The following is a 20,204-nucleotide window of genomic DNA, read 5'->3' on the forward strand; positions in this document are numbered from 1 at the left end:
GCAAGGCACTCACAGTGCTTCTTGACTGGCCCCGATCCTCCTCCACTCATGATCACCATCACTCCCTACCCGGTGGCCACCCTCCTGCTCTGAGCCCGGAGTTGGTCATGCTCTCCTGTGCGCCTCTGCCTGTGTGGTGCCCTCTCTCTGGAACACCCGCCCTGTCTGCCCCTTGCTCTCTCCACTCTGTCGGATGAGTCAGCCCTGTGTGAAGTAGGGGCCCCTCCCCTGCTTCCACCACACCCTGGGGTCACCTTAATCATAATTCTGATTATACTACAGAACGTTCTAGCTTCCCCTCTCAGCGCCTTGAAGGACACCCCAGTCCCTGCAGCCCCCAGCGCCTGCAAAGTACCCGCACATCACAGTCCCCCGATGGGAGTCAAAGGGTCTTACTTCCTCTCACCCTTGGGTAGCCGGGGGCCCAGTTGAGGGCCGCCCACAGAAGTGCTTAATGCAAACTCTCGAACTAAAAAACAGTGAGGATTGAGAGAGGCTTCCTTTGTTAAAAGACAGCAAACTGTTAGATTTCAAAAATAACTTAAGACGGGATTTCTTTTTTATTCTCAAGCAAGCAGCCAGACATTGCCAAATCTATTTAGAAGGTTCACCAAAAGGCTGCTAATCCCACCCTGGTGGTCCTGCAACCAGCAGGAGTCTTCATTTGAGGGCATGCAAACTGGGGATCCCTGATCCCAGGGTTGCTGGCCAAGGTCAGGGCTCCTCTGAGTGGGGGAGGGGGCTCTCCAGGGCCATGGAGGAAGCTGGCCTCCACTCCAGCTCGCCCTCTGTCCCAACGACCTGCTTGCAGCCTGTAGGCCCCCATCCATGCCACCTGCTTGTAGGGACTCGTTTTAATTAATGCCAGAGCTGGGCCAACCACTGGGGCCATGACACTTGTTTGCAGGTCATCTCCTCCTAACAGGTTCGCCCTGGGAGGGGATTTGTCACTAACTGAAGCAGAGATCAGTTAATGAGGCTGCGGGACCTGGGGTTCCAGAGAACAAGGGAAAGGAAAATAAAATAAAGTCTCTTTCTTCAGAGGTTTTGTGACTTACACACACAAAAGAAAAGCAAGCAAGCTGCTGATTTTCCAAGTCAGAAACTCCACTCCATCTGCCGGAGTTAGACCCTCGCTGTGTGAAGACGTCAGGAGGAGGGACGCCGCCACCGCTAGGACTCACAGATAGGAGGGGCCTCAAGGCCAGCAATCAGTCAGTGGCCTAATTAATAAGTATTTATGGGGCAGTGCCCTATGCTCCACTCCATGGGGGAGAAGCCATGGTGCCTGTCCCTGGCTAACTTGAAATTCAGTGGGGATGGGGCTCAGACTGCAGAACACTGAGGGGACAGGGACATGGTACGACTGAGTGTGAGTGGGGAGGACAGGGGTTTCCAGGACTTGTGGGGAGGGAGAGTGCTACAGGCTGGAGTGGTTGGGGAAAGCCTTTTGAGGGGTGCTGGAGCTCACAGGGAGGAGAAAGGAGGGAGGCCCCAGCACAGACACAGCCCCACGTGAGGCCCCAGCCCCTGCTCAGCAAGAACTCAGCTCTGGGAACCCCAGAGGGCTCCAAGTCCCCCAATAACTCTGTCTTCAGAACCCATACCCCACAAATCTGTGTTAGGTTTGCCCTGGCAAGTGGTTGGGATGGAGCGGCTGATGGTCCTTCAGGTGGGGCAGTGAGGACTGGACACACAGAGAGCTCGGAGCTCTCAGAAAAAGCTGAGTGATTTTTTACTTTTTTTGAGACAGGGTTTTGCTCTGTCGCCCAGGCTGGAGTGCAGTGGTGCAATCATGGCTCACTGCAGCCTTGACCTCCTGGGCTCAAGCGATTCTCCCACCTCAGCCTCCCAGGTAGCTGGGACTACAGGTGTGCACCACCATGCCTGACTAATTTTTTTGTATTTCTTGTAGAGATGGGGTTTTGCCATGTTACTCAGGCTGAGAAGCTGATTCTTGGCCTGCAGAGGAAGGAAGTCCACCAGGACAATGATCCCCTTCACTCAAGCCTTTCCATTCAGGGCCACTCAGCATCCTTCCCCATGTAGCCTCCTCCTTTCACCCCACCCCTGAGTCTCAAAGAAGGGAAGGGGATTTTTGAGCTGCTAAGCCAAGCAGACCATCAGCTCCTCTCATCACAAGGAACAAGGAGGAGGTGACAGTCCTTTTTCCCACTCAGGAGAGCCTTTGGCCTTCACCCAGCAAGTCCCCAGAATCAGGGACCCCCAATTTGTCTGACTCACAAATGAAGTCTCCTGCTGGGCTGCAGGACAAGCTTGGTGGCAGGTCAGTAGTCTCTTGGTGAGCCATCTGAATAGGTCTGCAATGTCTGGCTTCTTGCTTTTATGAAGACATAAGGATTTGGGAAAGAGATCTTGAGCATGAGATGGGACATCCCACTTCACAGCTATTGGGAGATGACTTGGTCTATGTGGGAGTGAAATAAATGAGGCCATTTCAGGACAACCCCAAATCCCTCCTTTAGAAGAATGGTGAATTAAACCGTGGTATATGGTACAATGGGTAATATACAGCTGTGAACTGTTATTATACAGTATTTACTTAATGGCACTGGAAAGATGAGGAAAGTGGGTTTTACCAAAAGGTTATTGTATGTGAATTCTTCATTATATGTGAATGTTTTCTTTGTCATTAGAGATAAGATATTGCTATGCTGCCCAACGTGGCCATAAGTGATCCTCCCATCTCAGCCTCCTGAGTAGCTGGGATTACAGGGGCACACCACCTTGCCCAGCTGAACGGTTTTGGAGTTTTTTAATTTTTAAACTTTTTTATTATTTATTTATTTATTTATTTTTCTGGAGATGGAGTCTCACTCTGTCGCCCCAGGCTGGAGTGCAGTGGCGTGATCTCAGCTCACTGCAACTTCTGCCTCCCAGGTTCAAGCGATTCTCCTGCCTCAGCCTCTCAAGGAGCTGGGATTACAGGTGCCCATCACCATGCCAACTAATTTTCGTATTTTTTTAGTATTGACGGGGTTTCACCACGTTGGCCAGGCTGGTCTTGAACTCCTGATCTCAGGTGATCCACCTGCCTCGGCCTCCCAAAGTGTCGGGATTACAGGCGTGAGCCACTGCGCCCAGACTTTTCTTTTTTTAAATGGGGTCTTGCCATGTTGCCCAGGTTGGAGTGCACTGGCTGTTCACAGGTGTGATTATAGCACACTATACACTCCAACACCTGGGCTCAAGTGATCCTCCCACCTCAGCCTCCTGAGTAGCTGGGACTACAGGTGTGCCCCGCTGTGCTCAGCTATGTGAATGTTGTTTGGTTTTCATTTTCTAATTATTTTTTCTTACCAGTTACATTAATGTATTGTGTAATGAATGAAATGACAGAGTTGTGAAGGGGCCCTCCGCCCTCTGGAGTTGGCTATAGAAGGCCATCCTAGTGGGGATCCAGAGAGAGCCAGATGTAGGCACAGGGGTGGGCTCAGAGGTGGGACAAGTGTGCAGAAGGTCCTGGCAGCTTGAGCGTCCACTCTGGCTCTGGCCCAGGGCTCTGACTGTGTCACTTGCCCCGGCCTCCTCTGGGAAGCAGGGAGCCACATCTACCATACCCTCACCCTCAGTCTCTGAACCTCCCCTACTGAGTAGCTGCTCTGGCCTCAAAGTACTGTGGAGACTCAGCGTGAGCCTAATGCCCCTGGCTCTGGGCACTGACAGGTCTTCAGGAGGAGCTGGACATGTGACACCAGTAAGGCCACAGAGAGGGAACAGCAGCGCCCCGGTAGCTGAGCAAGAGCTCAGGGGAGCAGGCACATGGGCGGGCCTTGCAGAGTCATTCAGAGGCGACCCCCCAACTCCAACCCAGCCACGTTATCGAGCATGAGGAGCGGCCTTCTGAGCAGAGTGCTGGGCAACTGTGGCCCCACTCAAGACAGATGTCCTGCCTCGGCGCCCCCGAGCACCACCTCACCTTCCTGCCTGCTCTTCATAACAGGGAGCACCGGGTTGTGCTCTGTCTACTGGAGCCTCTTTTTGGCCTGGAAAGCCTGTCCTGACTCCCTACCCACGGAAACCTGTCTCCCACATCCTTGCCCAGCCTGGCCCTCAGGTAAGCATCCACTTGCAATGCTGAGCGGGGTGGCCCCAGGGCAGCAGAGTCAAGAAGGAGCAGGGGAGGGAGTACTCACAGCAATGGAGACGGCACTGATGACAGCTCCCAGGTAGCCCTGGATGAACTTGGATACAGGTGAAGGCTGGAAAACAGAGGCAGAATTTCAGGCCTGCTGGGTGCCAAAAGCTCCCATACTTCCCCTTATAAGCTGTCCCAGCCAGCAAGAAGCATCCTGCCCACCAGCCTGGAAGGTGGGTGGAAGAGCCCCTCAGGACCCAAAGGGATCAGGCCACCCTCAGCTCAGTTCCCAATGTAGAAATATAAATCACCAGTAACCAGGGAGATGCTGAAGGGCCCACTTCACTCCTGCCCTGTTCTAGAAAGGTCACTGGTACACAGTGCTGGCTGGAGGTGAAGAACAGCAAGCAATTGATGGCTGGGGCAAGCAGTCTCCACTTTAGAGGTTAAATGTTGCAAGGGGGCTGTTTGGCACCTGGAGCACTTTCTAGGTGGAAATGCCAGTGTCAAGGCTCTCACAGGCCTTGCCAGCCCATGGAACAACTGGGCTCCCATGTCAACAGATGATAGCTGCCCAATATCTCTACAGAGTAATATACCCCAAGTTCCAACACAGACAATTAAGAAAGAGCTAAGGAACTTGCCCTGTGCTACAACTGCAGGTTTAGAGGTGTTTGGTTTAAGATAAATGGGAGTCATCCAAGCAGAGATGGCCATATGTGAAGCCTATGAGAGAGACTTGGGGTGGAGATTTAGATGTCAGGGGGCACCCACAGCGTACCAAGCCTCTCAATTCCTACAGCCCAGGCCAGCTCCTAACTCCCCTCCTCTTCCCCAAGGTTAGCAAATGTTAGGACTCTCCTCTACCCCAAACCGACAGACCCCCAAAGGGGACCTAGATGCATCCTGCCTTCTTTGCCTTTGAACTGAAGTGGGGGAGAGGTGGCCTCTGCAGCAAAGCAGGGGCCCAGGAGCTCTTCCTAGACAACAGAAGGGTCATTGGGCCTCCACCACAAGCTCTCCAAGGAGTGCAGGGGGCTTTGGGGAGGAGGTACCAGTCCTGGACCCTCCCCACTCAGGAGCAGCCCTTCAGCTTGTGGCCAGCAGTCGGGACCTGAGAGCACTGAGGCAGCTTCCAGAAAATTTGGAGGAAGCTTTAGGGGAATTTGGCCCCCAAGTAGCTGATATCATCATGATCCAAAACCCAAATGTAAGAGCTACCCAAGAAGAATCTGAAAACCAGCCAAACTCATCCCTTGCACTGCTCCCATTTAATGGGCCTTCTTCACTTCATGTAAACAGCTCCTCCCCAGGGGGCTCCTGGCCCAGAAACTCCAGCTGACCTCAGCCAAGTAATGTCTGAGTCGGCCACCCACCTGAAGGGTTGGCATTTTAAATAAGATATCTAGAGGAGGGCCATGTTTAACCAAGAGGCAGCCACTGATGTCACACTGTAGGGAGGATGACTGGGCCTCCCTATCCTGAACCCCACCACTTGGGAGAGGGCAGTGATGCTCACCTTGGTCGCATTGCGGTTTGCATAGTTGACACAGGCATTGTGGCTCTGGTTCAGCCACTGAAAGGCAATGATGAGAGAAGTCAGGGAAGGAGTGGTCACCTCCCTGGAAGCCAGGCCTGGACCCCAGGAGGTCACACATCCCCAGAAAGGCACAGCATGTGATCTCTAGCTCACATGGTGCCGCCCACGCTGCCGGTTAGCATGACTGATGGTCCTGGTTTGCCCAGGGCTGTGCTGGTGTTAGCACTGAGCCCTGCCTCTCGGGAAGTCTCTTGGTTCCTGAATGGGGTCCTGCACACCCCAGCAGTCCAGCTGATCCTGAGACAGTCACCTCTCGTGGAATGATGGCATTCACTGCCCCTGCAGACCCCACTGCCTTTGTCACACCATCTTTATTATATTACTTGCTGGACAAAAGTCGGCCTAGAATGACTGATAGCCCTGCACTTCTTTCAACAATCTCCCAGTCCAGTGTCCTGCACCTCCAGTTCCCAGACACAGAGGCCAGCAGGAGTTTTGTTCAGTGAAGACTGACATTTTCTCCTAGAACACAGACAGGTTTTCCTTCCTGCCCCTCTTTCTCTGCACACATAAACACAGAGATACCCTCAACTGTTTTCATGGCATCACAACCCAGACTGTCTCCAAGAGCAGGGACCAGGGTCTGTGATGCACTTCACCACCTCAGGTTAGGGGTGGATTAGCCTTCCTCAGTAGATGTGGGGGAGGCTGATGTCAAAATGAGAATATGGGCCTCAGGGTCACTGGCCTTGGGATAAGCAGCCAAGGGGCAGAGTGGGGGCCACCCCACTGATAAGCCAGCATGTTCCAGGCAGGGGCACGCAGCCCTCATCACCTCTGTCCAAAGGTTAGAGTGACACATGTGGATTGAGACATGCTGGGCTGCTGGAGACCTCAGCAGGGCCAAAGTCCTGGTTTTCCTTCAGTGACTTCTGGGCTAGGGGTGGTGTCGGGGTGGACTGACCCTACACGGGGTCTGGACGGGACAGGAGACACCAGGGCAGGGAGTTCTTAACCAGCACCTGTGTGGACCCTTCCTTCAGGAGCCCTGTTTGCTGGGAGACTGTTACCTGCCAGAAGACAGTGGATGCCAGTGTCTGGTTGGGCAAGAGAAGACCGACTACCTATGAGCGAGAGAGAAGAAATGCTGAAAAAGGCAAAAGAAACATCTATGCTTTTGCAAAGAAAAAATACACTACCACAAACGAGTGAGCTGGATCTATACAAACTGATGTGGTATGCCGTGTACACACAAACTGAGGTTCACTAAGGAAGAGGGTGTGCGATGGGAAAAAACCAAGTTGCAGAATTGTATTACAGCATAATCTTATTTAAAGAAAAATCACCTTATATATATAACCATATACACAAACACATGCATACACACATCTCCAAGCATGAAAAAACCTGTAGCGTGGATGTCTCTGGAGGTTGGGTTGCAGGTTACTTTTGCACAATCTTAAATATTTCTGTATTCTTCTTAACAATAGACATGCATTATTTCCACTATTGGGGGGCAATAAAAACAAGCAAACAAAAGGAATACCTTCGTTTCCACTCAGGTTACCTAACTCCTTCTCACCCTAGCCTTCCTGTAGGATTTTTGCGAGGATTAAACAAAAATCATTTCAAAGGCCTTAAGTGCTTTGTAAATACAAGTTGGGGGAATTTGTATCTGTTATCTGTGAATTTCCATGAAGCAAAAACCTATACCATGTTTAAGCAACTGAATGAAACACAGATTTCTAGTATTTGTTGAATGAGTGAAGGAATGAATGAAGAGATGAACAAATACACACATATACACATATGGCTACGTATGGAAGCACCGGCGTGGATCCATTATTCCCAAAGCCCAAATATCACCTAAGACCTAGACTTGCTGATCGTTTTTTTGGTTTAAGTCAAGATGAATGGTCTGATTTTGACACTGGCCAAGCCTTGGACTTCAGGGATCCATGTGCATCTCTCCAGTTTACCTTTTGAGTGTTTGTGTGCAAAGTAACATCTACCAAGTCCCGCTGCATATGGGAAAAATGTGCACAACCATCCACATATTGACTTATTTATTATTCCTGTAGATAAAATGGCTCTTTGGCAAGAATTTCTGTAAGGAACAAGTATAAACATTCAATAATATGCAGTAAATCAAATTCTAGACATCCCCAGCAGCATTAGTAAATCATGTTTTAAACATTAAAATGTTTTAAAACAGCAAACACACACACACACACACACACACACACACATAATCTATATTTATTGGCTCACATCAGTTTGAATAAAATAATATAATATAAAGCTATTCCATAGCTCCAAAGAGGAATTATGAGATTTTTTCCCCCAGAATGAGATCCCAACTTGATTTTTTTTCTTTGCAGTGGCAGCTTAGGGAACTAGAGTGAGAATCAGGGGAACTTGGGTCTTACAGTCAGCTCCATCCCCGTGTGATCACCGGCAGAAGATGATCCCCTTTGGGGCTCTAACTTTCTTACCTATGAAAGTGAAGGGGGTGACCTCAGTGTAAAATTCTACTTCTAAATTCTGGGTAGTTGGTGTCAAGTCAACAGAGACAGTCTTGTCTGTAATGGGATCCCATCTGCCAAGGAGTATCCCAGGAAACTGAGGACCTCCTCCTAGTTGGGGCCCCCAGTTAGAAGCCAAACCAGAGGGAGGAAGCCGAGCCTAGCAGGGATGGGGACAGGACAGGGGTGGGTGAAGAGGACATGTGCTCATATGTGTACACGTATGCATGGCTGACTGCCTCCTACCACCAGAGAAAGTTAATAAGTCTGTTCACCGTTTGGAGCCCAGCACGTCATCCCCTGATCTGGAGTCTACTGAACACGGTGTCTTATGGACTACATGTCTTCTCCTCTGAATCCCCACTTACCCGCCTTGAACTGTGCTTGGACCACCAGGAACATCGTAAGATACAGCCCAATGGGACTCACTGCATTTACCTGACAACTGCTGTCCAGGACACGGCCGGTGACACCACAGGGTTCCCTTTATAATCCTCTTGGGGGAAGTATTTTCCAGTCTCAGGGTCAGAAGCTGTGCCTCTGAGTAACTGGTGTGCATGCGCCTTGCAGACACTGGGCCATTTAACTGAGTCTCTTTGCACCGTCCAGAAACTCAGGCCAGCTCTCCATAGCCACATCTGCCAAGTGTACAGACCCACACTGCCTGGATTCTGTGCCCAAACCTCACTTCTGGCTTCATTTTATCTTCCCTTCCCTTTGTCTCATTTTCATCTTCACTTCTTTTATCTTTAGTGACAAGCATTTTTAAAAGTGACATCAAGTCTTTTCCAGAACAAACCAGAACTCTAAACTAAACTAGTATTTGGGCTATGTACCACACACATACACACTGCCCATGGCTCTGTGACCAGCGAGCTTTTTACTTTGTTAAACAATCCCCACTTCCCATCCCAACCTCCTGCCCTAACATGGGTCTGGGGTCCATGCTGGCACCTCTGACTGCTGTAAGTCTCCTCACTCTTTCTTAAAGAGATGGATGGACTGATTGATTTTGCCAAGCATTTCACTTACCATAATCCTCATACTAACCCTGGGGATCAAAGCAGAGATGACTTTTGATATTTTGCAAACGAGACAACTGAGGCTTAGAGAAATTCAGTAATCTGTCCATAGTTTCATAGCAAGCTAGAGAATCAGGTCTCCTGGTTCCTGGCTTGAGGGCCCTGACTCTGATTTTAGGGTGCTCCTTCTCCAGCTCATCCCCCTGAGCACAGAAAGAGGGGGGATCCAGTCAGCACTCCACATCCATTTATGGGGAGCTGCTTCTACGTACCAAGTTCCTTGCTGCTCCTAACGGAGAAAGTCAGAGGAAAGGAATGAGTACATGCGTGCACGCGCACACTCACACCACACACACATACACACACACACACACACTCCTTAACCACAATAAAAACAAAAACCAGACAAGAAAATGGAGGATAACATCCTTTATAACACCTAGGCTTGAAAATGACAAGATGGTTTAATGAGGTATTTGGATATGTGTAAAGCTGATAAATTTTAACATCCAAAGAGGAGTTCAGGAAGGGAGGGGTGAGTGTGTCCCGGCTATCTAACAAAGGCGGAGGTAGGAGTGAGCCGAGGGGGTGCAGACACCGGAGCAGGGACAGCCGAGACAGCGGAGAGACTCGTCTGACTGCAGAGGAGGTCTGGGAGCCCAGAAGGGAGTGTGGAGAGGGTGAGCTTAGAGAACAGGAGCACAGAGCTGCACCGGCCAAACAGAGCCTTAGGGGGCCATGTGAGGCTAAGGCAGGGGAGCAGGGATCCTGCCCTCCAGGTCCTCACAGTCAGGCAGGGACCAAAAGCACGAGGATGCCAGCCCCATTCCCTATTAGGCAAAACGCAGCACCATCTGCACAATCCCAGGAGCAAGAGCAGATATTTTATAACTTCCTTTTTTCTTTTTAAGTCTAAATTAAAAATAAATGTTCCCTTCAGCTCTCAGATGTATATCTCTGGTGCAACCTGCCCACATTCCCTCCCGCTGCCCTTTCCAGAACATGGCAGGGGAAAGGAAGAAAGAGATGGATAGAGAGGGAGCCAGTCCACCCAGCTTCAATGCCAGTGGATTGCACCTCTTCCAAGAGGGAAACGATTCAGGCGTGGCCACGCAGACGGGTGGAGAGCGCCCAGAATGTGGCTGGTACCAAGGAAAGTGGAAGGAGAGGGAAACAGGAGCCAACAGCTAGGATTTCTAGCCCAGCCTCCACCCTATCGCGCTGCAGGACCTTGGCCAAATCACACATCCTATCTCTGCTCCCATTTATAGTTCATAACATGGCTGAAGTCCCCTCTGCCGCTCCAGCCCCCTGGCAGCTGTGCTCTCTGCACATCCGTCTGTACCTTTACTGTTCCCCTTCCTCTTGGGTGTCCTACCACGGACCTAGTGATTAACGCTCAGGCTCTGGTCGTCAAATGCTGGTGCCAGCATTTACCAGCTATGTGACCACAGGCAAGTCCCTGGAGCTCTTTGTGCCTCTGTTTCTTCAGCTGTTAAGTGGAGGACAATCCCAGTACCTCTCAGGATGGTTATGAGAGGAAGTAAGGTATGGAGGAAATTCAGCTCAGCGTGCAGCCTGCAGCAAGCGCTCCCTGGATGCTGGTTGCCAGTTCCATTCCTCTCCTCCCATGTAGTTCTTTCCTGGACTTTGCTGGTTTCTTCCTCTGAGCTCCATAGTCAGCATTACACCACTGAACATCATCTCATCTCCATCAGTCTTGGAATACAAGTCTTATCCCTCAGAGAACAGAGCTGCGGAAGGCAAAGTTGGAGCTTTTCCTTCTTCCTCTGATGCCCCCCATGGCATTCAGCACAAAGCTGGGCTCACACCCCAGGCTGGAAGAACACTGCTCATCATTACATAATTATTGACCAGGGAAAGATCTCTGCTGGACTGGGACAATGCACTCCTGACTCCTTTTATTAAGTCCTAATTGCAGGGCGGTTGGGGTAGGAGACTGAGTCTTTGGTCCAGATTATTTTCCACTCCCTCTATCCATACCCTCGCCACGGCCTCATCACAGAAGGAATTTATTTCCTCACTTTTTGGCTCCACTTGGTCATCTAACTTGCTCTGGCTGATGGCACACGGGAGGATGGATGTGGCAGTGTGTCAGTTGAGCCCTGGCTCAGAGGCCTCATGCCTTCCTGCTTGTCCTCCTGAGCATCTAAGGTTGCCACAAGAAGGCATCCCTGAAAAATCCCTGGTCCAAGGAGGAGGAGAGACAGGAGGGCACAGTCTATCCCAGGTCAGGTCACCTTCAGTTGACCATAGTGAGATCCAGAACTGCCTCAGTCAAGCTCTGTCTAGACCGGGCAAACCCCAGTCAACCGCAGATCCCTAAGAATGAATGCTTACAGGCACGGTGGCTCACACCTGTAATCCCAGCACTTTGGGAGGCCAAGGCAGGCGGATCACCTGAGGTCAGGAGTTCAAGACCAGCCTGGCCAATGTGGCAAAACCCCATCTCTAGTAAAAATGCAAAAACTAGCTGAGGGTGGTGGCAGGTGACTGTAATCCCAGCTACTTGGGAGGCTGAGGCAGAAGAACTGCTTAAACCCAGGAGGCGGAGGTTGCAGTGAGCTGAGATCGCACCACTGCACTCCAGCCTGGGCAACAGAGCCCAAAGAGCGACATTATCTCAAAAAAAAAAAAAAAAAAAGAATGCTCGCAGATGCCACTGAAGTGTTGTGGATGTTTTCTACATGACACTATGGTAGCAATAGCTAGCTAATACATGGCTTACTACATATGCAGAGTGACTATGCTGTTCTTTCTAGTCCAAAATTCTGTACCACTATGAATATATGCCTTGAATTAAGTCTTCATCAGGGATGTTGGTTCCTAAGCAGCCTTGCTTATCAAACCCACCCAACCCAGGGGCCATCAGCCCAACTCTAGGGATGCCCTGACAGGCCCAGGAAGAGGGGCAGTTTGTGCTTGAGCCTAGTCTCAAGGCAGAGTAAGGAATGGGGCCAATGGCACCCATATGGTAACTTGCTACAAGAAAAATCACATCTTCACTTTGGGCCTCCTCCTTCAGAGTATTCTAACTGCTGCAGAGAGATGAGGTCTCAATCTGGGAGAGAGGCACCCCCAAATATCTCAATCTGCTTGGCCAGAAGTGGGACATGAACAGCTGAAGATAAAGGCAAGGAGGGGTAAGGCCACTGCCACAGTTCTGTGTACCATGATATCAGGGCTCAGAACTGAGCAAGCCCCCGCCCCTTGGCCACCTCCCATACAAAACTGACTCAAACTACAGGAGAAAGGTTTTTTTAAAAGCGTGGGAAATCTGGAGAGGAAATGAGGTATGCGTCAAAACAATTGGGCGGTAAAACTGAAGCCAGGGGAAGACTACGGGGTATAGAACTGTCCTGTTCGCCAAGATAATGGTAGAAATAATCGTCCCTCTCACCCTTCACCCCGTTTCTACTTGGCTAATCCCTCCTTCCTCATCCTTCAGGTTTTAGTTTAAGCATCACTTCCTCCAGGATGTCTCCTCTGACCCTCACAGTGAGGTAAGGGCTGTCACGCGCTCCCCGGCACCCTGCATGCCTTCTCTGTACCATTCATCTCAGCAGCAAAAAAGTGTGCCTACCTCGAGAGCTTCCAGTAGCTCAGAGGAGGCCCCCTGACGCTGCCTCCCCACATACCCGGAAGCCTCCCAGGTAGAGCAAGTGTCTTTACATCTCATCCCTTTCCACCACAGATTCGCTCAACTCCATAAATGTCCCTCTTTGTTACTGACAGATCCACCATGGGCCCCAGTACCCCAATACCCAACAGATGTCCTGTTGTTTCCTTCTACTTTGTCTCCATCTTCTGATTTATGTGGCTAATGATCTGAAAGTTACACTTCAGTGTATAAGGGGTGTTGCTACTTAAAGTACGCCAGCCAGTTAAAGAAAATCTCTCTGTCAAATGAATGTTTACCCCGGACCGGTCAATTCTAGCTTCACTGGAGCGACACCTCCTGTGTGGTGAGCTAGGTCAACATGGCTGGGGTCTGGTAATGCTGGAGGAAAGCCAGGGAGAACACTGGGATTGGGATTTAAATGTGCAAAAAAGCAGAGGAGGGATGAGGAGGCTTGGGAGATGTCAGGAGGGCCCTGGGACACACCCCTGGAGATGAAGTGGCCAACACCAGCATCTTCTGATACTTGGAGTGTCTAAGTCCATGTGATCATCTGTGCATTAAAATGAAGGAGTGCAAAGTACAGAGTCCAAGCTCTTAATATCTCAAGACAGAAAACAGATTTAGACTTAACCTAAGGCCACCAGATCCAATGACTAGGTGTTTGTGGTCTGCCCTCCTTAGCACCCTGGTCTGGAAATGAGGCTTTTGGTCCCTGAGTTTTGAGAGTCCGATATGACAGGGAGGGGAGGGGAGGGGAGGGGAAAGGAGAGGAGGGGAGGGGAGGGGAAAGGAGAGGAGGGGAGGGGAGCAGCACTTTGGGGAGCTCAGGGCTGAGGGAGGCACGAATGCTCTCTGGGAGAGCCCCAGGCCCATGAGGGAAACCCAGGCCCTGGCATCTGAGGCATTCCACAGCCAACAAGGGAAGAGGGCACAGGAGCAGAGGGGCAATGGAGAGGGCAGGCAGGACGAGGGACGGACCACCAGGGCCAAGCCTGGCTCTGCCTCTCCCCGGCCACGTGCACGGAAGCGGCAGTGCTGTGCTCAGGGGAAACCTGGGAAGGGAGAGGCCGTGGATAAGAAGCGACCACGCTGGCGGGTTTTTTCTGGAAAGATACCTGAAGAAAGGGAGCGATGAACCGCAGAGCCTCAGGGACAGCCTCAGTGCACCGGCACAGCCGCGGTGCTTATGTATAAATTGGGATCTCTTTGCCACACACCGAAGGGGGAAAAAGTTCCCATCTTCAAATGTTAAGCTTAAAATAAGACACTACATGGTTGCCAGTGGATCTGTGAAATCTGCTGACTAAACTGGCACCAGCCTCTGGGAGAAAACCAGCTCGTTTCTCCTGAGCTCTGGGGGGCGAGCAGGGTAGGGCGAGGTGACTCCCGGGCAAAGTGGGAACAGCGTCGGGGTCAAGCCGGGGATGTGCACCTGGGCAGAAGGCAGCTTCACTGTGGTTTCCAGAAGCTTCTCAGTTGAGGCACCTGCCAGCCTTACTCGCCCCTTCCCTTCATCACTCAGGGACCCAGTTCCTAGCACATTCGCTGGCACCCTCGTTTCTATTTTGGTAAGCATTTTTAGTGGCTTCTGCATGCGTATATTTTCTTACCCACTCCATCAGACCAGGGGCTTTCCTAAGGTGTGGACTGGAACTTTCACTCCCCTTCAGACCAGGCATTTGCTTAAATGTTCAGTGCTACCAGGCGACAGCAGGGCCTTGGAGGAGCTGATGGGGCTGCAGAAAGCGCTGGAGCAGCCAGCATGCTCCTTCCACACAAGACGAGGCAGTGGCCCAGGGGTGGGGAGGAATGGGGACGGACCACGTTGCTTGTCCATGTGAAAATGCCAAGGTGGAAGGCCACAGGTTCTTCAAATCCAATGGTTCGTCTGGAGACTCAGCCTCTGGCTTGACTGTTCTGAACCCCAGGATACAGATATTTGGGGCTAGGAAGTGGGGATAGGTGAGCATTGTCATTTCGGTTCTGGCTGCCTGGTAGAGCTGCTGGGAGGTATCCCAGGCCATGCTCCCCATTTTGCCTCCATCATGTATTCATACAGGATCTTGGAGGCCAGGGCATCCTCTTCTCACACCACATGCGTTTATTCATAGAGGGATGTTTGCTCCAGCCTGGGAGAGGATCGGTCCTAATAGGACATTCACAGCATCTGCTTCAGCAATGAACCCCTGAATGGCATGCGAGTGGATCAGCATCCAAGTCCCCCACCTGCCTACAGGGCCATAGTGACCCTGCAATGATGGGCTGGTCTTGGGTAGGGTAAGGCGAGAGTGGAAATGTATGGGGTGAGCCTCAGTAACCCGTTGTGAATCAAAGACAGTGCTGGCATCTACTGGGTTAGCCAGTTCTTCCCACTTGATGGCAGCTGGTAATTGTGTAACACTCCATTTGGCTTCTCAGGGAAAAATGAGCCCCACATTCAACTTTTGCCATTTCAAATATCCACTTACCCAGTTTAACAAAGAGATGATACCACTAAATTGTATATCTTTTAAAGTGTTGATGGAATATTTATAGAAGTTATTATGGCATTTTTGTTTGCCTACCTATCACCATTCTTCCCTTCCTTCTTACTAATAGAATCCTTATATAATTGGGGATCAACTATATACCCAGCTGAATTCTAAATGAAATGTAAGCAGAACTGTTGCATGGAAATTCCAAAAAGCCTCCTTAAAGAGAGGCTGTATCTTAAAGATAAATGTATTTCAGTTGGGAGATACAGCCTACTATTCTTCTTTTCTTTCTCCTTTCTGCAATGTGAATGTGATGGCTGGAACTCCAGCAGCCATCTCCGGCTATGGGGTGACTTTTTACAATAGAAGCCAGTACTGAAAATGGTGGTGTAGAAAAATGGAAGACTGGGTTCCTGATGATACTGTGGGGGTCCTGCCTATCTCCAAACCTCTTTGACATGAGAGAGAAATAAACTATTTTGTTTAAGCCACTGTTATTTTGGACTTTGTTACATGCAGATGACCCTGATCCTAAGTGGCATATTCAGATACCATGCTACAAAGAAAACCACAATAAATCCCAACTGGCAAAACTGTAGAGGTCACTCTCTCTGAAAATAAGACAAGCTAGAACATAACAAAAGAACACATTTTTTAAAACCCAACCACTTAGAATTTAAAATGTGTTCTTCTAATTGACTAAAGAGGATTTGAAATTATAATTTCAAGCTTATTTAGAAAATAACAACATAAGATCACTATATATGAAAACATATCAGATATAGCCATGTTTTAGATATATTCAGAGGCAAATTCACAGCACTAAACACTTTCATTAGAAGGAAAATAAATAAACTAAGCATTCAAGGCAAAAAGTAAGAAAACCAACCACAAACAAAGAAAAGAGGGAAAAAAGGATATTATAAAAACAAAAGCATAAATGAACACTTAGAATATAGAATTGATAAATACATCCAAGAGCTGATTCCAAGACATAGCTTTCACAAATCTAGTTATTTTATCTTTATTTACTTTATGTATTTATTTTGAGACAGGGTCTCACTCCGCCGCCCCTGGCTGAAGTGCAGTGGCACAATCAAAACTCACTGGAGCCTCAAACTCCTCAGCTCAAGTAATCCTCCCATCTCAGCCTCCCGAGTAACTGGGACCACAGGCGCACACCACCATGCCTGGCTAATGTTTTTAACTTTTTTGTAGAGATGAGATCTCCCTATGTTGCCCAGACGGGTCTCAGACTCCTGGGCTCAAGCAATCCTCCCACCTTGGCCTCCCAAAGTACTGGGATTACACGTGTGAGCCACCACTCCTGGCCTCAGTTATTTTAATAGAGCAGATGGAGGTGAGGAGCGGAAAAAGACTCAAAATCAATCAAAAGATAGATCATTATATTTAAAGACATCAATATATAAAACTTTTCTATAACAAAGACACCAGAGAATAAGGGATAAACAGCTGGAGAAGAGACTTGCCATATATATAACCCAAAGGATTAATGTCCAAAATATATAAAGAGCTCTTACAAATCAACTAGAAAAATATGGCCCATGGAAGAATGGACAAAGAGTGTGAACAGGTAATTCAGAGAAGAGGGAATACAAATCGCCAATAAATAAATTTAAAAAGCACCAACATCTTTTCGGTGTTTATGGAAATAAAAATTAAAAGCATAATGAGAACCTACCCCTTCCCCCATCAGCCTGGCAAAAACGTTAAAAAGATGAATGAATACTAGTGTTACGAAAGCATGGGGAAATATAGTCTTTTTGAAGGGAAATTCGGCCGTATCTGTTAAAGATGTACATGTGCGTAGCTTTTTAAGCAGCAAATTCACTTTCTGGAAGTGCCCTTTAGAAACCCTTATCCTTGTGCAAATATGGCTGTACAAAGATTTTTCACAGCACAATCATTTCTAACAGCAAATAGTCGGAAATAACCTCAACCCATCACACTGGAGGAGACAGTGCCATTCAGCAGAGAAAACAAACAACTAAATAAATGAAGCCAATCGTTATGGGGGCAAACTGCTAAGTGTCATAAGCTAACCATAGATATATATGTATATTGTTATATTTTTAATGGAAAAATCCACAAAACAAAAAAAATTTTAAATGACTTAAATGTATGCAGATATCTAGAAAAAGCCTAGAGGCACACACCAAACTTCTTACAGGGGTTACTCTGGGCGGAAGTTTGGGGTTGAGGAGCATCACAAGGACCTCTACTTTTGTTTGCATTGTTTAAATTCCGAGCTGAGAGAACATTCATGTATTACTTGTATAACTTTAAAAATATTCTTTATAAAACATTCTTGGTGGTATTTTTGAATCCCAAAGAACATATTCATGTATTACTTGTATAATTTTATAAAATATACAGAGAAGATTTTTTTTTAAATCCTGGGAGATATTTCTGAATTCCAAAGATAAAGAGAAAAAATACCAAACGATTCCAGGGGAAGGGGGAAGTTTACCTAGAAAGGAAAAGAAAATCAGGCCAACTATTGTTCATGTATGAAAGGGAAAAAAAGACCTCCAGATATGCAAAGATTCAGAAAGGCATATTGGCCCTGTATTCTGAATATTGTTCAAAAAGGTATTCTAGCCAAACAACACAAACACACACACACACACACACACACACACACACACACACACACACACACAGCCTAAATAATTGTGAAGTATAATACAGGTGTTAAGAAAGGCTTTATAAATCTGATGACATTCCAGATGATTTCCAAAAACTTGGCAGGTGTGTGGAGGGAGATAAAATGATCAAGTAGAGAGTAGAGCGAAATTACATGCTACAAGTCTCTTCCTACGTGGGTAGCGTTAGGGAAGTCATACTTATTATTTGACTCTTGATTATAAAGTATATATAATGTAACCTCTCTGTACTATAAAATATTACAGATGAATGGTAAGTAGAGAAAATTACGATGTTCCCCTTCTAAACTAAAGAAACTAAAGGACCTTTTCTCTACTATAAATCAGGAGAAGAAGTGGAAACAAAAACAAAGCTTAATAAAAAGCTAACAGAAACAACAAAACCCATTTGACAGCTGGGCTATGCAGTCATAATGATCAGTGGCAGAATAAATACCAAAGAGTTCCATTTCTCATTAAAATTAAAGGCAGCGTTTCTCAAACTGGGTTAAATGTAAGTAGCCTTTTTATGCAGCAAAAGTAGAATTCAGCTATATTTTGTCCAAAAGAGGTGTGTAACACAAAATGGCACAGAAATTAAATGACTCTGACATAAAGGTATAGGCAATGATACATAATGCAAGTCAATTAAGCAAAATGGGAATAAAAAATATTAAGAGAAGTAAAATTCAAGGCAAGAATAATCAACGAAACAGGGATATTTTGTGTGTGTGTGTGTTTGAGAGACACAGATGATATCAAGAAGACAAAACTGTCTGAACACACCAAACACCATTGCATCGAAATCTATAAAACAACTGCAAGAAATGCAAAGAAATGAAACACACACTCGCACATACACACAATTATGGTGGGAAATTTATAAACCTTTCTCAGAATATTTCAGAACAATGTAGTAGTTTCAGGGCAACAACATAAAAATAGAGGTGTGAATAATACCTCTCTTGATATATTTATATATTTTTAAATATATGTATAAAATGAAATATTTCAAGGATACAGAAAAGTCTAGAGGATAACGAGCATCCATATATGTCCAATCTTATTTTGTCAATTTTTTTGTGAAGATGTTTTTAAGAGATGAAACACTATAAATGCAAACGAAGCACCCCCTGTTCTCCTGCTAAATTTCATTGCTTTCTCTCCCCAGAGGTAAACAGTATCACGAAGCCGGTGCTAATTGTTCCCATGAATGTTTTTAAGGATGCATTAAAAATGTACTCATACACTATATATAATATTGCTTTGCATATCTTTTAACATTATATAAATGACAGAGAGCATTACTACTCTGCTACTATTTTTTCATTCAACATTGTTTTTGAAATTTATCCATATTCATAAATGTCGCCCTTGCTCATTGTTTTCTTTCCTGTGTTAAGTATTCCACTGTGTGACTAAGCCATGACTGATTCATTTTCTTGTTGATGGAATTTCAGCAGTTTCGAATTTTTTGCTATCATAAACATTGCTGCAAATATTTCCTTTTCGTATTTAAATGTCCTTTTGTGTATAAGGTGATGTAGAGATCTGACTTTCTTTCTTTTCCACATAGGTAGCCAGCTGTCTCAGCACCATATAATACTATCAGATGGTTTGTTCTTTTTCTCCACTGATTTGTAATGCCACCTTAGTCAAATCTTAAGTTTCCATATGGGCATGTCTCCAGGTTCTCCGTTCTGTTCCATTGACATATTTGCTTATCACTGTATCAAAACCAAGTTGTCTTATAATATTTGGTAGGGTGAGTCCTCTCCCCCCACCTCATTCTTGAAAATTGTCTTTGCTCTTCTTATCCCTTAGCTTGTATTCATGTAACTTTTCATAGGAACCTGTCAAGTTCCATAACAAATCCTGCTGAGATTATGACTGAAATTACGTTGAATATAGATTTTAATTTGAAGAAAACAAAATGATACAGCTCTCCACTTATTTAGATCTCCAATGTCCTTCAATAAAGTTGTATAGGTTTCTCTATAAAGGTCTTGAATATTGCTTCTCGAATTTATTTTTATATCCCTTATTGTCTAAAATACTATTGTAAATGACATCTTTTACAAAAATCATATTCTAGATGTTTGTTTTAGGTTTACAGGCATACAAATTTTTTTGTATACTTGTCTTACATCCAGAAATCTTTTAAAATAGTTCCAATAGTTTGTCTATTCTCATAAATGTTTTTCTTTCTTTCTTTCCAACTCTAATACCACTGTT

The 20,204-nt window shown here is 47.0% G+C and overlaps 1 protein-coding gene across 30 annotated transcripts in view; it reads right to left on the reverse strand.

The window, feature by feature from the left end:
* Window positions 1-20,204, reverse strand: part of SFXN5 (sideroflexin 5) — a 133,387-nt gene that overhangs the window by 54,482 nt on the left and 58,701 nt on the right. For 21 of the 30 annotated variants that reach the window (XR_004054294.1, XR_004054302.1, XR_004054292.1 and 18 more), the window contains 4 exons: window positions 6,710-6,763; window positions 5,619-5,675; window positions 4,158-4,223; window positions 2,245-2,337 (listed from right to left, as the gene is read on the reverse strand). Coding sequence is in view for 14 of the 30 variants with exons in the window: in XM_030920992.1 (XP_030776852.1) it covers window positions 2,245-2,337; window positions 4,158-4,223; window positions 5,619-5,675; window positions 6,710-6,763 (270 nt within the window). In the remaining 16 variants the exon portion in view is untranslated. Of the gene's footprint in view, window positions 1-2,244; window positions 2,342-4,157; window positions 4,224-5,618; window positions 5,676-6,709; window positions 6,764-20,204 lie in introns of all 30 variants that reach the window. The other 9 variants (XR_004054306.1, XR_004054304.1, XR_004054293.1 and 6 more) reach the window with 2 other exon arrangements.

Source organism: Rhinopithecus roxellana, chromosome 17, assembly GCF_007565055.1.
Source record: "Rhinopithecus roxellana isolate Shanxi Qingling chromosome 17, ASM756505v1, whole genome shotgun sequence".
Lineage (NCBI taxonomy): Eukaryota > Metazoa > Chordata > Mammalia > Primates > Cercopithecidae > Rhinopithecus > Rhinopithecus roxellana.